General features: G+C 38.0%; 1 protein-coding gene across 1 annotated transcript; it reads left to right on the forward strand.

Annotated features, from left to right (window-relative positions):
• Window positions 1–1,219: 1,219 nt before the first annotated feature.
• LOC149188932 (polyubiquitin-like) lies at window positions 1,220–3,227 on the forward strand. The gene is made up of 2 exons (XM_089411730.1): window positions 1,220–1,348; window positions 2,055–3,227. The coding sequence occupies exon 2, from the start codon at window positions 2,088–2,090 to the stop codon at window positions 3,009–3,011; it is 924 nt and encodes a 307-aa protein (XP_089267856.1). The 5' UTR covers window positions 1,220–1,348; window positions 2,055–2,087; the 3' UTR covers window positions 3,012–3,227.
• Window positions 3,228–17,357: the final 14,130 nt, after the last annotated feature.

The following is a 17,357-nucleotide window of genomic DNA, read 5'->3' on the forward strand; positions in this document are numbered from 1 at the left end:
GAACATCGGGTGGGCACCCTTATGATTATGGGAGATTCTCTCCTAATCTTGCATCATCTGGTCAAATGCTCCCTCCCAAAGGAAAAATCTATGGAAAACATCATGAAAATAATCAATTGTGGCATATATCCCATCCAAGCATATTTCAATGTCTTAACGGACTTCAACAAAGAAGTAGACAAGTGTGCTAATGATAACTGTAAATGGAAGATAGGTGAATTGAAGATTAATGACCAAATCAAGTTTGCTATAATTCCCTAATGGCGGATGAAGTCTATTATTATTATTTTAGTTAAATTGGTTGATACAAGAAAATATAAAAATGGAAAATTGTGTTGGCGAGGGGGATTCCAAGAAGGGTGATTAAGGAGCTTAAAGACTAGATTAAGCACTGAATCTTAGCTTAAGTGACCCAACCAACTCAAACACTTCGACAACTATTGAGAAACTTTCGATAACAATCACATAGGAGAAATTTCGACAACTGCTAATTGCCCAAATTTAAATGAACCTCTCTAGGACAAGAACAAGAACAAGTTCATAGTCATGTAATATTTCATAATCAATTAGTACCGTGCGTTATATGCTGTAAATTTTTTGTTTTGTTGGAGTAATTTTGTAAGGTATTCACCTATATAACCCGTTTTTTGTTGCTCAAATATATTCTTTTCAAGAAAATCATATATTCCTATTGGAAATGAGAAAAAATTAGAAAATTTTGATGAATTAGCTTTGTAATTGTGGCTAGAGGTGGTTTCCAACAAAATATGGTAGCGATATTGTAATGTAATATTTAACATTTTGACTAAGTCAAATTGCATAAAAATAAAAATTAATTAAATAAAAAGATCGGTGTAATGTAAACATTTTAACTTAGTCAAAAAAAAATAAAACATGGTATTGAGAACCAATGATAGTCATGTGGAATATAACCTATAATTTAAAGGGTCAAATTAAACCAACATAAATCCATCTTAACTTCCCATCTACCAAGCCCAAAAAAAATCAACCATCTTGATATGTAAAATAAGATAAAATGAAAAAATATTTACTCAATATCAACCCTTGATACATCAAAAATTTGCTAGCAAAACACAAAATTATATAGTACAAATACTCTTTTTACTCCGCCACAAAAAAACATAATTACGTTTCATAAAACTTAAAATTAAGATATCTTCTACTTTCATTTTTAATAATTTTACAAATATATATATCATGGGTCCCAACATTTCCATGCACACGTTTTTTGGGTTTATAAATATCCCCTATCTCCCTCTTCTCTTGTTCTTCAACTTGTTTGCTTCTCTCCTGATCTTGGCACTTTCGGCTCGACTTTCTTTTACAGGTATTGTCTCTTGAGAATGATATTGTGGTTTGAGTATATCAACAGTGTTTGCCTTGAAAGAAATAAGAAATTTCGAAGGCGTTGTCTGTACGTCTTTTTCTTTTCTTCTGTGTTTTCCAGGTTTATCTTTACATTAGGGTTTGATTTTTTTAAAGCACGTATCGGGGTTTTGCGCCTTCTGTTTTGTGGGAAATTTCCTAAATAGTTATTTCTTTCAGGGGATCTCGATTTCTTCATTTGTAAAATATTAATTTGACTGCTTTAGAAATATTTTCTGCAATTCGTTAAAAAATTTACAGGTATTTGAAGTTTTCCTGTCTAGAAGTCATGGATCAAGTGTTTCGGGATTTCTGTTTCTTTTTGTTTCTGTCCGTTCCTTATTCGTGTCTATTTCGAGATTTTATACTGTTATGGATGCAACTTTGCAATAGTTTCCAGTCTTTCTTCAATGCCGGGGAAAAGTCTTATAGGTTTTGGAGCCTTATTGATCCACGGGCTTCAAGCCCATGCCATTGTTGATTTTAAAATGTAGGCATTTTGAGGTCTGGCTAGGGTTTTTGTGTACATGACGGCGTTTCGCGTGACGAAGCTTCCTTAAAGCCTGGCCTAAGTATGATAGGCCTCAACGTCTGGCAAAAGTGATGATCTCTCTTGTATTCCCACTGGCCTTTTTGTTAGTTCTAAATATATTCTATTGCATATGCAGGTCTTGTTCGTTGGCATCCCTTAAGGCTTAAATATGCAGATCTTTGTAAAAACCCTTACTGGCAAGACAATCACTCTCGAGGTTGAGAGCTCTGACACCATTGACAACGTCAAGGCCAAGATCCAGGATAAGGAAGGAATTCCTCCTGACCAGCAGCGTTTGATCTTTGCCGGAAAGCAGCTCGAGGATGGCCGAACCCTGGCGGACTACAACATTCAAAAGGAATCTACCTTGCACCTGGTTCTCCGTCTGAGGGGAGGAATGCAGATCTTTGTCAAAACCCTAACTGGAAAGACCATCACTTTGGAAGTTGAGAGTTCTGACACGATCGACAACGTCAAGGCCAAGATCCAGGACAAAGAAGGAATTCCCCCCGATCAACAGAGGCTTATCTTTGCTGGTAAGCAGCTAGAGGATGGTCGAACTCTAGCGGACTACAACATCCAGAAGGAATCTACCCTGCACCTGGTTCTTCGTTTGAGGGGTGGTATGCAGATATTTGTGAAAACTCTCACTGGCAAGACAATCACTTTGGAAGTTGAGAGCTCTGACACCATCGACAATGTTAAGGCCAAGATCCAGGACAAGGAAGGAATACCCCCGGACCAGCAGAGGCTAATCTTTGCTGGGAAGCAGCTGGAGGATGGCAGGACCTTGGCTGACTACAACATTCAGAAGGAATCAACACTGCATCTTGTGCTTCGACTGAGAGGTGGGATGCAGATCTTTGTGAAAACTCTGACTGGAAAAACCATTACCCTGGAGGTTGAGAGCTCAGACACCATTGATAATGTGAAGGCCAAGATCCAGGACAAAGAGGGGATCCCTCCTGACCAGCAGAGACTGATCTTTGCGGGAAAGCAGCTGGAAGATGGGCGTACTCTGGCCGATTATAACATTCAGAAGGAGTCGACCCTGCACCTGGTACTTCGTCTCCGCGGTGGTTGTGAAATTTGAGGGCCATGCTGGTGTTTTGGAATAATGTCGCCGTTTATGAATAAGTAGTGCTTCTGCATGTTTATGTTTGTGTTGTTTAGTCTCTATGGCTTTTATTTAAATCTGTGCTAAGATGAAGCAAACTCTGGGTTCTGATCCGCACGACAATACTAAACTATGTAAGTGTTTAATTCATGTTTTAATAGGAAGACTTTATAGCGACTATTGACTAAGGTATATACTGAGAATTGTTTTTTTTTTTTCTTTTTTCTGTTTAGCAAGTATTTTTAAAAGTTTTATTGTATGGATAGCATAAATATGTATCTATTGTGATTAATAACAATTATAATATTTAGTTATCACTAGAGTAGATTAATCTCTGAGAGGGATTGGAGTAGCAAAGCTTATGGGTACAAAATTTGGACAAGATTTTGTATCTTTATAGGTTTTTGTGCTTGATAAATCTAGAGTCAAGATGGATTTAAGCTGATGGTAATTCCCACTTCAATGTTGATGGTAATTCTCTTCTATGTTACAAGGTTTGCCAACCTTCAACCTTGAGGTTCGAATTTTGGTGAACCTAACTTTTTTATGATGTTGAGCAAACCTCATGGCCCTTGACCAAGTTTGTAGATCAAAACTCACCTCATGGCCCTTGAACAGGTTTGTAGATCAAAACTCGTAATCTTATGGCAGAAACAACTTGTAATCTATCCCTGCAATTTCCAAGTCCATGGTAATATATTTTTTTTGTTGTTGTTTCTTTTTTCTTTTTTCATTCTTTTATTATTATTATTATAATTATTATTTTTTGTTTTATTTTTTATGTTTATTGATGCTCATTTCTTACCATTTTATGCTATATTTCATTTTAAAGCTAATATATATTTATATATAGAAAATGTATATAGATGAACCTTAACTCTAACCTGTGACTTAGGTTTCCATCTATGGCTGCTATGAGCAATGAGGTGTGTGACAAGAATAAAATATGTTAAGTTGCTGTAAACACTGATCACAGACCAATTGATCTCATTTCATTAAAAATACCGGGAAGATTGAACTTATATTGTTGTTTAGTAAATTAAATTGAATTTGAAGTAGCATTTCGAGACCGGGTTTATTGAATGACCTTAGAACTTTGTGGTTGGATTTGTCATTTTACTGATCATCAATGAGTGTTTGGCACATGAAGTCTCCCGCAGGATTGAGTTAAGTATTTGAACCCTAAATGTAGGGACAGGCAACGATTAATTTATGGATAGAAATTAGAATATTGAATAATATGATCCTCTATTTTTGATTCGTTATGTGAATTCAACTGTTGAGGGGGGATATCTATATGGTTTGAAAGATCTAATACCAGACGACTTACACATGTAATAGATAAACTAAGTAGAGAGTATTTATGAAATAATCTCGGAACTCCTTGTATAGTTTAATTGTGTGAATTGAAGGATGAATTGGTTGTAGTGAATTGTTGAACAATATACATGTGAATGAACTATTTCCAAATCAGAGAATAGATTCTTCTTGAGGTATTGATTTATTTATAATTAGCGTATGTCTCTAATTGCTCAAAAACAGAGAGGCCCAGATACTCTTTCTGTGAATGTTTTTTTCTCTTTGTACAATTTTTTCAGAGACTTCAAACTAATTTTAAATAACAATTGTACAGTGTTCGTCTAATTGATTCAAGAACAAAAAGGCCCAGATATTTTTTTTATGGTAATGTTTTATTCCGATCCATGTGAATGGAGGCTTCACATAATGAAGTTATTTTTTCCATTTTCTAGGTAGAGCAGAACACAACTTACTGATAGTTTCCTATGCTGATGTCAAGAGGGCTCTAGACTAAAATATGATCTAAAGATTCTCCTAATATGTCAGATCTATCGCCTCCAATCGGCTCTGCTCTTTCAGAGCTTTTGGATAGTAAAGTCTTCTCTTCTGTTGCCAACCATTAGAAAGCTACATTATATGCCATATTTACGATCCAATATTATCTTCCAAGCCCCATAATTTCGAAATTAGTTGATCGTACATAGGCTTCACCGTGCATATTATGTGATTACAAAATTACAACATAAACAAACCTTATCTTCAGTATAATTATCTCAAATCTCAAGTAAACATACCCTCTTCAGGAGGAAATGCCGTTGGCTGTTAGAAGCGATATTTTGCCTTGTCTTCTGCAATAGACCTCTATTCTGTTAACTAGGATTATAATCAAAGTGTTTAGCTTATTCTGAATTGCAAAATTTTGACTGCTGTACTACTTCATTCAGAAAGGGTTTGATGCCCAGCCCATTCATCTTTCCAAAAAGTCTTGCATTCTATCCATTTTTAACATTCCAAAAAAAGCAGTATATCTGCCAGCTTTTTTCATTTTACTGTGCTGTTTCAGATGCTTTGAGCCTTCAGTCACATTTGAAATATAAGAGAGATTTAGTAACGCAGGTTCTTTAGGTCAGGGAAGAAGCACTTATATACCTGGGTGTAGACAACTTTATTTAACAGGCCTCTCTATTCTCTACCACCCATTTTGTAGTTGATTCGTGCTTTTAACTGCCACGGTGCCATCTCTTTTCCTGATACGGTCCATGGCATAACAAATTCTTAATAATTCTTTCAAATAGGTAGATTTATTTGTCCATGATTTAAAATATTGTTTCTAGTGTGCTCCACCATCTAAGTTGTGTTGTGAAAAAATGTTCTTAATTATCTTTGGCTTTTAACAACTGTATTCAATTTGTCTGTTATTTCTTCTCAAAATTATAGCATTTGTAACACTAATGAGCCTCTAGGCTTTCTATTAACCCTTGATTTACTGTGAATTATTGCACCTCCACCAGTTCTTTTTTCAATCTCTCCCACTTCAAAATTTTCAGAGCTAAAATCTTAACCTTTTCCGGCTATATGCTTTCTTCTCCTCCACGCTTTCTTTAACCTAATAGAGTAATTCAATAATCTCATATATCTGTAGATTAGATAGACATGAAAGTTGACAATTTTTGCTCTGAACAGAATCTCGTGAGAATTGATTACTGAATGCATGGAATTTTGATATTTTTTTGGAATAGTTTGCACTTTCAAAATGAAGGCACCGGATTTTGTTTTTTCTTTCGTACCTAGAACTTTTATTCTGATCCATGTGAGATGTTCGATCTGATGTGGTGACATGACTCGTAAGAAACCAATTTTGTAACCAAGGAACTAACCTATTTCAAAAACACGAATAAATTTGTGTTTTTATAGCACTTTTTTTTGACATTATCATTGATTTTTAATTTTTAATTTTTTAATTTAATTATCGTTTTTTTATTGTTTCATTTTTTTTTAAACAATTAGTGGTTTTGTATGAGGTTGATTATGTCTATGAACGCTAAACTTTTTGTTTTTACCCAAAGATTAACACTATAACCACCCAGTGCATCATCCTCATGTGAACGTGGGTTAAGGGTTAATTGAATTATTTTTTTTATTTCAACCCGCTAAAGCTGGGGTCGCTGGGTCGATTGCGCTCTCGAGTTGTGGGAAGTTTGCTCTCCCCTGGATACTCGGCAGAAGTTTTGGGGGTCATTGCACTCTCTTGAGTTGTTGGAAGTTTGCTCTGCCGGGAAGAAGGTTTGGCCTTGTAAATGTATCTCAATGGTTTTTTCTCGTTTCCTTTTGGAGTCCCATAGACAAGTTCGTTAGACATTTTTTTAAAATTTCGTCTACCCATAATTTATCCTATACTTCAAAATGGTTATAATGACCAAATAGAATAGCCTCCTACCTGGTCAAGGTGGGGAGGGAAAAAGAAGGCTAGAGCCCCTATCTTTGAAGATTCTCATGATGTTAGCAGGGTTGAAAGAGAGGTCCGGGAAGTGGCCAAATTTTTACCATCCCAGCTTCCTTGAATAGGTTAAGGAATAACTAGGGAGGAGACAAAAGGATAGAAGACACTATCTAATGCACATTCAAAATTTGTGTAAGGACGGGTTCTCAACACTAGGTTTTTGAGCTATACAGTCTTTTATAATCATCGAGATCTAATCACTATATACAGTTTTTTATAATCGTCGAGATCTAATCACTACATAAGGCCCTCCTTGCCCAGGTTATGGAGAGGAGGACCCTGCAACAACACATTTTCACAAAATTGACCTGATAGATGGCAAATTAATTTGTCGTAGTTTGTGAAGCAGTGTTTGAAAGTGAAATTGTTATTTTCCAAGTCTAGGATGAAGGCATAGACACCACAATATTAAAAGAGTAATACCTTTTGCTTTGCGGGTACATAATCCAATACTATTATTATAGGAGATCCCGTGTTTTCCTAGTTGGTGAGGTCGTGGTTCTATCTCGTCTTTTTATTAAGACGAGATAAATTAGTAAAATGAAATAAATAAAATGTTAATTAAAAAGATGTATGATTAAAGGTGATAATTCATTAGTTGTGAAACTGTTTATGGCAATTTTTGTATGGAAGGATATAAAGTATAACTATTATTTAATGGACATGAAGAAGGTAAGTTTTTATGTTTGGAAATCATGAGATGAAAGGAAATGAAAATGGTAAAGATAGTTGATTGAGAGATTGGTTGGGAGAGACGGTTTTATAAATTAATTTGCTCATTGATTGATATGAAAATGGGGCACTAAAGGTTTCTTGTCAAGCTTACAAGAACTTCTTCGACTTCCAAAGCTTAAATATTCCCAAGATCTAGTGATTAACCAATTGCGGAATTAATAATGCTTGAAAATAGGTGTATGTTGGTGTTTGTTTTTAGCTATTCAAATGCCTTAAGTTTTGTTGTTTATGCTGATATGTAAATACAACAAATAACAAACACATAAGACAACAATTTAATTAGGAGTTCACCCAAAACTCTTGGGCTACGTCTCTGTCAGCATTAGTCAATTCAACTAGGCTCTCTGAGATTATGGCATAAGTTTTTTAACAAGCTCCACACTCAACTCCACTGGTTTACACAGAACACAATGGGCTTAGAACATCATCTTATCCCTGGCTTTGAAGCTCTCAGGGTTTCTGGCTTTGGCTAAACACTTTTCAAACAAGCAATTTTTGCTCTGTTAATCAAACATTCTGCTCTGGTATAACCAGCTTTGATATCACCTTCTTGAAGGTGGGGTTAACCAATCTTAGGCTCCAATACCACCTGATTTGAAAATGGGGCACTAAAGGCTTCTTGTCAAGCTTATAAGAATCTCTCCCACTTTCAAAGCGTAAATATTCCCAAGATTTAGTGATTAACCAATTGCGGAATTAATAATGCTTAAAAATAAGTGTATGTTGGTGTTTGTTTTTAGCTGTTCAAATGCTTTAAGTTCTGTTGTTTATGTTGATATGTAAATACATGTAACAATACAACAGTGCAACAAATAAAAGACATAAGACAACAATTTAATTAGGAGTTCACCTAAAACTCTTGGGCTATGTCTCCGTGAGTTTTAGTCAACTCAATTAATCTCTCTGGGATTATGGCATAAGTTCTTTTACAAGCTCCACGCTCATCTCCACTGGTTTACACAGAACACAATGGGCTTAAAACACCATCTTATCCCTGGCTTTGAAGCTCTCAGGCTTTCTGGCTCTGGCTTTGGGTTTTCTGAGTTCTCTATCGGCCTTTGTGTGTCTCTGTAATTCGCTTGACCTCCAAGTGACTCTTTGGCAACCTTCCAGCGACCCTTTTCAACAACTTTCAGTGCTCTGGTTTTTCGCTCGACCTCCAAGCGACTCCAAAAACTCCCTTAGATGCCTGCGCTTCTAGCTACCCTGTCAATTGAGCTCTTTGGCTTTCTTGAGGGATCCTTCCGGCTTTGTGGCTTCCTGTCCGTTTCTCTGTGTATAATCATCCCTTTGCGTCTTCCTTTGCTCCTTGTGGCTTTGCGTCTAGCCCCTCTGGCTCTGTGGCTATTTGTTTGGCTGTTTGGCTTTGCGAATTCTGTGACGCATGCCTGTTACAAACGCCCGCTTACAGCATGGCAAGGAGAATGGAGCCGTTGCAGCATGGCAAGGAGAATGGGAGCCGTTTTTACAATAGGGAATACAAGGGGGGCCTTTTTCCTGCATAATTCTTGAAATAGACATAACGGAAATACACAGGGAAAACTCATGAAAACACATGATTGAGCGTTTTTCTGGACTTCAAATATTATAGGATTGCGTTGAAAATCCTATTGGGTCCGCCATCCATCGCAATATCGCAATTGCTTAAGCGGGAGATCTAAAAACTTCAATACAAGGGAATATACAGAAATTCCGAATTTTTGGATTTCAAAATTTATGAAATTGGGTCTATAAACCCATTGGGTCTGGCGCTTATCGGCATATTGCTATTGCAATTGCATTGGCCCTGGCATCGAATATCGCCGATTAAATCTGGACTGTTGATTTGCTCCTTGATCAGACGATTGATATTGCATCGCATGTTGCTATTGCATCAGACCTTTGTATTAGGGATCACCAATCTCCCGACCGCCGATTAAACTCTGACCGTTGATCTGTGGAGGCGATCCAATGGTCGATATTGCATCATGGCATATCACATCAGTGTATCGCAGATGTAACGGCCCGGGGGTTTTTTCGTTTAAATATGCCGATCCGCTGATCCGATCATCGAGAATCGCATGTTGCATAACTTGGGGTCCCGATATTGCATGTAGGCCATCTCCGACCCGATATATCGGAGATTGCTGATCGAGGGTCCTTCTGTCTCCGCTTTAAGTCCACCCTTTGAACCTTTTGTGATGCGATTTCCCATATAAGGCCTTTTATGCCATTTTTAGAAGAAATGCATCATTTTTCAAAGGACAGAGACAATCTTCTTTCTGCGATAACTTCATCATCCGAAGTCCGTTTTAGCCTATTCAAATTGCAGTAGATTTAGAATGAAAAGATCTACGCAATGAGACTATTTCCAAGAGCATCGTTAGACTTTCATTTTCCTTTGTGAGGAACACTTTAGACTTAGAAGTCTATACACGCTCAATTTTGGATCACGCCTTCCCAGTAAAAGAACTTCTGGTCTCCAAAATACTGATATACTGATCTGAACAGTAAATGAGAGTAACAACACCCTCTTCTTTCAGCCTCCATACATTTGCCTTGCGTAGTGTCTCTGAACCAAAGCCTTTGACCACTTTCTTTCCTGAATGTGCTGGTCTTCCTGGTAAGCACTGTTTTCCTCCTTAACTTCTTGCAGAACTCCTGCTGAGGAGTTTATAGAAGGTAGTTTGAACTTCTCTGCCTTGATCATTAATCCAAGGTGGCTCAAACAAATGTGAAATTTGCTCCACAAAATTTTCATTTGTACCTGTTTGAAACGCTGTCAACAACCATTGTTAACAACAACAGAAACACAGACAACAACTGGATGGTATAAACCCCTGCTTCATCAAAAGAAATAGAACTTCTCTGCTTCGATCATTGATCCAAAGTGGTTCAAACAAATGTGAAATCTGCTCCTCAAGATTTTCATTTGTACCTGTTTGAAACGCTGTCAACAACCACTGTTAACAACAACAGAAACATAGACAAAAACTGGATGGTCTAAACCCTTGCTTTATCAAAAGAAACAGATTTCACATCTTGTGAACACCTCTATGTCTTACATCTGCATACAAATGATGGACTAGATAACCAAGCCCACAAAACATGCTTTTAAAACAAACGACTCTTCAAGTCAAGCATGTCAAAAAAGACCTTTAGGACTCTTTTTCAAAAGATGAAATACTTCATCATTATCTCCATCTTGGAGACCAAGTTAACTTTTCCCAAGTCAACATCACATGCATGTTACAACAAAACAATCAACCTTTCAAGTTAATTACACTACATGTTCAAATATAAGGAAATCATCAACATCCCTGTGTTTATGCATATCATGTTCATGCATGCATTTCATCTTTCAACTTTCGCTTAAGCACGCTATACTTTCGAAGCTGAAAGGAAATATAATGTTGCAGCAACAAAGTGAGTCTCCTACTCAACTTTTACCATTCACTTTCTCGGTGAAAACTTGCAACTTGCATTCCATTAACAAAGAAATGCAAATAGATACATCATTAGACATGCAATCTTAATTGGATAAGAACTCTATCTAGTTCTTACGAATCCATTTCAAAGGTTTTTCTTTTGTCTGCACATCAGCATCAACATGTGAATCATCTTGAAACACATCAATCATGGAAACTTCCTTTCCATTTTTGCCATCTTCTCTTTCCATTTTTTTCAGTTTTTGTGGAAGCATCGTTGGATTCAAAGTCCAACATTTTGCAGCAAGATGGCCTTGTTTTTATGGTAGTGAGTGCAACACGTGCATCCTCTTGACAACATGATTTGCCTTGTCTAATGGACCTTTGGCTTCTTGCTTATTTTCCTTCAAAAGTTTCTTGCATGTGGCTATCCTCTTCCAACATCTAGAAACATGATGGTTATCCAAACCACAAAAGGAACATGCAATTTTTTTCCCGTATCTATGTGGAAATTTAACACGCTGAACATAATAAAAAGGAATATGATTAGAACCAGATTTATACCTTTCTCTTTCACCTTTATTGCTTTCATGAGGAGGTGAAGCAAATGAAGAAGTGGCTCCCTTTGGAACACCATCAATCTCTTCAAGGCTGTTAGAGTTTCCACAACTCTCTGGTTCAAGTGTGTGCTTCTGAACACCTGCATCGTGCAAATGATGTTTCAAGCTATTGCATTCTTCCTGAATACAATCTTGACACTCTTGAGGTAGAAGACCTGAAATGAAACTCCTTGGAATTGTTTCAATGGCCTTCATGACAGCTTTGGAACTTCCTCCATAAGATTGTCTATAGCCAAAACTCAAATATTTAGGCCTTTCCTCAACCATTATTGGCTCAACAATACCTTGTGCATGCTTACCTAAGCCTTTTCCCTCATAGCCCATCTTGGACATTAGCTTGGAATATGTCTCTGGTATGCTTTTCAAAAGAACCAATATAAACATTCTTAGAGGAATTTGAAGACAAATCGGCATGGTTTACCTCTTCTTCAAGCAGATGCTTGATTAAGGCTTCTTTGACAACAAAGAGCTGTGACTCCAACTCATGCATCCTGTTAGTCTTGTTGGCATTTGGCCCAGGATTGAATCCAAAACACTCCTGAAGTCTTCAAAATTTGCTTAAGGATCATTCAAAGATCAAAACAATTGCATGTCAAGAGCCCTCAGAGTGGCGGAAAACACTATCGGGAGGTAAAAAACCAGAAAAAATAGTGAAAAAACCAAGTATCGGAGGCATAGACAATGAAATGCACATCAGCCGTTCGATATGGCCGATCAACAGTCTAGATCAAATTGTCGGGTTGCAATTGGCGGAGGCAATCAACGGATATTGGTGCAGACTGTATGGAACTTGTGACAACGATCGACGATGCAAGTGGACTGTCGATTAAGCGTGTAGATCCACGACCCACATCACATTGCAGGATCGCTATCGGAGATTAACGAAGAGCGCTATCAATTGCCCGGGGCATGAGCGAAATGCGATTGCGATCAAATTGCATTGCTACATCGCATTGGAGCAACACCATGGAGCGGGGCCTTTACACATATATGTGTGCGACCCGATGAACCGAACCCGACGATATTCTAAATATTATTTCATAATATTTAAGGTTCACAGAAAAGTCATTTTCAATGCATTTTCGTAGTTTTTTACGTATTTATAAAATATAAAGGGAACCTTGGAGTAGCGCCGATGCGATAAGACCCAGACCCGAAAGGGTTCGAGAATGAAAATATATAATATTTTTAGGTCCGCCAAAGCCATTTTTTAATGTATTTTCAGTGTTTTTTACGTATTTCAAAATACAAAGGGAAGACTGGGAATAGACCATTTGCGACTTGCGATAGCGATTGAGGGTGGACCCGATAGAGGAATATGCCATATTTGAGGACTTTTGAAGTCTGAAATAAACAGAGATGGGCGGGATTTTACAGTGTTGCAGCGTTTTCTGTGTAAAACAAAAATAATCATTATAAACATTTAAAAGGATTACAAAGGCCCGAAGACCCATTCCATCACAAAACAGAGGTCGGGAAATAGTTGTTGGGAGGCAGAGGTCAGAAAGGAAAAAAAAGGGACACAGCGCGATGCAGCTCGAAATAGAAGCGATCATGGAGTATCAACAATGCAACACAGTGAAAACAAATAGAAGTGATCGTGGGGCATCTCTGGCACGGGCGAGCTGCTTGCTAGCGTCGCAAATTACCAGAATGAGGTTACTTTGCGGTTAGAGAAGAAACCTCCGAGCCCATGCGGGCCTAGTCAGGGCATCAAGTCGTTAAAGACAGAAAGGATAGATTAAGACACTCCGAGCTTTTGATAGCTCAGGAGCATTGTAAAAGGCCTATAAATCGCTGAAAGTTAAATGTATGAAGGGTTCAACTTTTGGAGAATGTGGATACTTTGTTCCTTGCAGTGTCTCATCTTTCATTCCAGTGATACAAGTTTCTTTTGCTGTTACATGTTCAATTCCCATTTTCTCCTCTATCCTAAGCTTGCACTTGGATAATCTATTCATGATTTTTTCTATGTCTAATGCCAAATAACTGTCATTTTATCTATGCATTGATAAATTGGATTTGCAATTGAATAGGTTATTCATGTTTTCTTCTGTATTTAATGTCAGATAACTGTCATCTTATCCCTGTGTTGATAAATTAGATTTGCAAGCTTCATTTACTTCTTGTAGCTAGCGATTCATATATGTTTATGTATGCATCTGCCAGTACAGTGAGTATTCTCCATCTATCCATTGAATCTATAAACTATTGAGCATTAGTGGTCTAAAGCCTTGTCAAGCTGAGGGTGTTCATGCATGTTTGGAGTGAAAACAAAGTTGAAACGGTTATCCAGGTTGATCCAAACCTTCATCCATTCCAATAGTTTCGAGAATAATATTGAAGATTATATGTTACTAGGCATCTCCGAGCTACAACCTAGGAGAGTTTCCTGGAGTGATAACTTAATTGGCGCCGTTGCCGGGGAAAGAAGACTGAAGCTCAGCGTCCTTGGGAGATGACACAGATGCAGTGTTGATTATAGACAAAGTCTGGGCACTTTTTCGGTTGTAATCATCTATTTGGCGACTCTACTGAAGGACGAACCTCTTGGCGACTCCACTTCATAGTTCTGGCTCAGTTTGTGAGGCATACTCGGAGAAACCCCCAGAAGTCACAAGTTGACCCAGTGCCTGACCTTGAAAAAATCATCAAAGAAAGAAAGGTATTGCAAAAAGGAGCATCAGGGTCAGGGAAACCTAAACAATATTGCATATCTCTTCAAGAAGATCTTGCAATAGAACAAATACATACTGAGAGTATAACATCTAATACTAACAGTGAAGAAAAATCTCAGAAATTCATAAATCTCCTTATTCTTTAGGTTTTCCTTTTGTTGTAAGCCCAAAGGAAATTTCACCTCCTATCCATCATACTCCTTTGGTCTTATCAGTCACTCTTAAGCTCTCTATCATTCAGACTGCCAATGCCCTTATAGCCACCACAACTATCGCAGGGCCATAAGCACCTACCAAAATGGAAAGAATCATAGCTGCTAGATATGGACCTCTAGTCTTGCCCACTCCTTTGAATGCCATGCCTACTGGAGAATATCAAAAGTATAGGCCCAAGTTCATTGGGACTGAAGGTGTTACCGCTGAAAAACATCTTGAATCATTTTATAGCTATGCTGATAACCTGGACATTAGTGAAGATGATGTGTGGATGAGAAGGATCTACTCTACTACCACACCGAGTTTGGGAACTTAAAGAGAGAAAATAGTGAGTTGCTGTCTGATTTTAATAAGAGGTTTAACCGCATGTACAACAAGATACCCGCTGAAGTAAAACCCACCACTTTTGCTAAACTCACCTATGCCAGTGCTTTTGATTTTGATTTCTGTCTATTGTTGAGGGAGAGACGATGTGCTACTTTCGCTGATATGCGGGTGCAGCTTTGGAAGTAGAATCAAACATCATGGCTGCAGAGAAGCTCAAAGGTAATGTTGATAGAAGGAGACAGCGGGGCGAGTCTTCATCATCTTCAGATCCCAAGATAGATAAAATGACCAAGATGATAGAGTCATTAGCCTCTGAAATCTCCAAATTAAAGGTTGAGTAGCACCCCGGGAAAGGAAGAGTTCCTGATACCTTTGCTCTTAGAAATCCAAATCCATATAAAAGAGCTAATGAGCAGTGGCAGATTTTACAAAGAAGCAATGATGCCAATGAAGACCAAAGGGTGAAGACCCCTTTTCAAAATGTAGTCATGGAAGAGGAGCAGTTTGATGAAGATGATGAGATCCATTGTATGGAAGAGAAAGGCAATGCTCTTTTTTTGACCTTAGCGGCCTATGAAAAGTCATTATTCAATGACCAGATCAACCAAGAATGGGATGGTGAAGTTGTTCTGCACACTGAAGATTAGCACATATATAATTTGAGATAAAAAATGAATAATGCCAAGGAAACCTCTGTGCAAAGAACTGCTGTCCCTGCGATACAACAAGCTAATAAGCAAGAATGATCGGCAGTTGATTCCATCATCCTCAAAGCTCCATCTCACGAGGTAAGAGGCCTTGACAAGTCTCCTTCTCCTTTCAGTTTTCAATCAAAAATTCAGAAGCTAAGAATACTTATACCTCTGATTGAACTAGTGAAGAATGAGTCCTTCAAAAGATCCATCCTCGAGGCACTTGAGCCTGAAGCCATCCAAGCCTCCACTGATTATGTAAATCTGCAAGATGACAAACTAATTGTTATTCTGAGCCCAATGATTGAAAATTGTGAGGACAACTCTCCATCATTCTATGTCTCTTTTACTGTTCATGACAAATCCTTCACAACTACCTTTTGGACATAAGAGCCAACGATAATCTAATGCCGAAGGCTATCATGGATGAGTTGGGTCTTGACATTACCAAGCTTTATTGTGACCTATTTTCTTTTGACTCTAGAAAAGTGAAATGTCCGGGATTAATCAAAGACCTAGCCATCGCTTTGTTTTCGTTGCCCATGAAGAGAGCATGATGATGGATATTGTGGTAGCAGATGTACCCCCCAAGTTTGGTATGTTGTTTTCCAGAAGTTGGATCAAGAGATTAGGTGGATCATTACAAAATGCTCTGTCCTACGCTACTGTCCCAGTTTTTGGAGGTGAGAGCAGGAGATTATACAGAGAAGCTTAGTTGGCTTATATCATCAGTGATGAAGGGAATCCCACTAATCATCCCATCTATGCTGTTGACACTGATTTTGGAGCTTGTTTTCTTCAGATTGAAGAATCTCGGTTGGCCTCCACGCAGCGTAGAAAACTAGTTTGCCAAAGCACAGAGGAAGAAGGCCCACAAATTTGGGACATGTTTTTTGATTACATAACCATTAATGCTACAATCATCATAATATCAATAGAGAATATACATAAGCATTAATGCTATCATCATCATAATATCAATAGAGAACATATATAACCATCACATCCGCTAATAATAGATTCATTTGTTCGGATCCTCAACCTGAGGCCCTCAAAGAATAAAGTGCAGGCCTTAGGGCTAAATAAATGTTAATGTCATATCACTGTTAGTCAATTAGAGCGGGGCACTACATACACCCCCTCTTAATAATAGACTTTGTCCCAAAGTCTTTGGAATAGTTAAGGAAAATGGTGACGCATATCCTCGTCATCCTCCCAAGTGGCTGAACTAGGACTATAATTATCCCATTGGATCTTAACTTGATCCAATAACCATCGTCTACGCTGCAAAGTTCGCTAGTCGAATATGCGAACTAGTTCAGCCATCACCGCGCCCTTGCCCGAAACTTGCAAATGACCCAAGTCAATAACATGTGAAGGATCTGAACTATAATGACGCAAAATAGAAACATTAAGCACATCATGCATGTGCGTTAGATATGGAGGTAAGGCAAGCATATATGCCACCAACCCTTTTTTTTATAAGATTTCAAAAGGTCCCACAAACCGTGGAGACAATTCTTCTCCCTTTCCAAATGTTATAGAGCTCTTTAGGGGCCTTACTCTCAAGAACAACCTATCTCCCACATTATAGCTTCGGTCTATCCGATGAGCGTCGACATAGCTCTTTTTTTAGTCTTGTGCTTCTTTTAGCCTCTCCCTAATCATAGTCATTTTTGCTTCCATCTCTTACACCACTTCTGGTCCTATTAATACTCGGTCCTCTAGTCAGTCCCAACTGAGAGGTGTCCTACAAGGTCTTTTGTACAAGAACTCAAATGGCGCCATCTTGATGGAACTCTGATAACTGTTATTGTAAGCAAATTCCACCAAGGGTAAAAACTCCTC

This window comes from Pinus tabuliformis, chromosome 3_1 (genome assembly GCF_031772625.1).
Source record: "Pinus tabuliformis cultivar Carrire ecotype Pingquan chromosome 3_1, CPIR1, whole genome shotgun sequence".
NCBI lineage: Eukaryota > Viridiplantae > Streptophyta > Pinopsida > Pinales > Pinaceae > Pinus > Pinus tabuliformis.

What these genes read in the sequence shown, in the direction of transcription:
- LOC149188932 (XM_089411730.1), top strand. Translation starts at nt 2,088, where the DNA reads ATGCAGATCTTTGTAAAAACCCTTACTGGCAAGACAATCACTCTCGAG.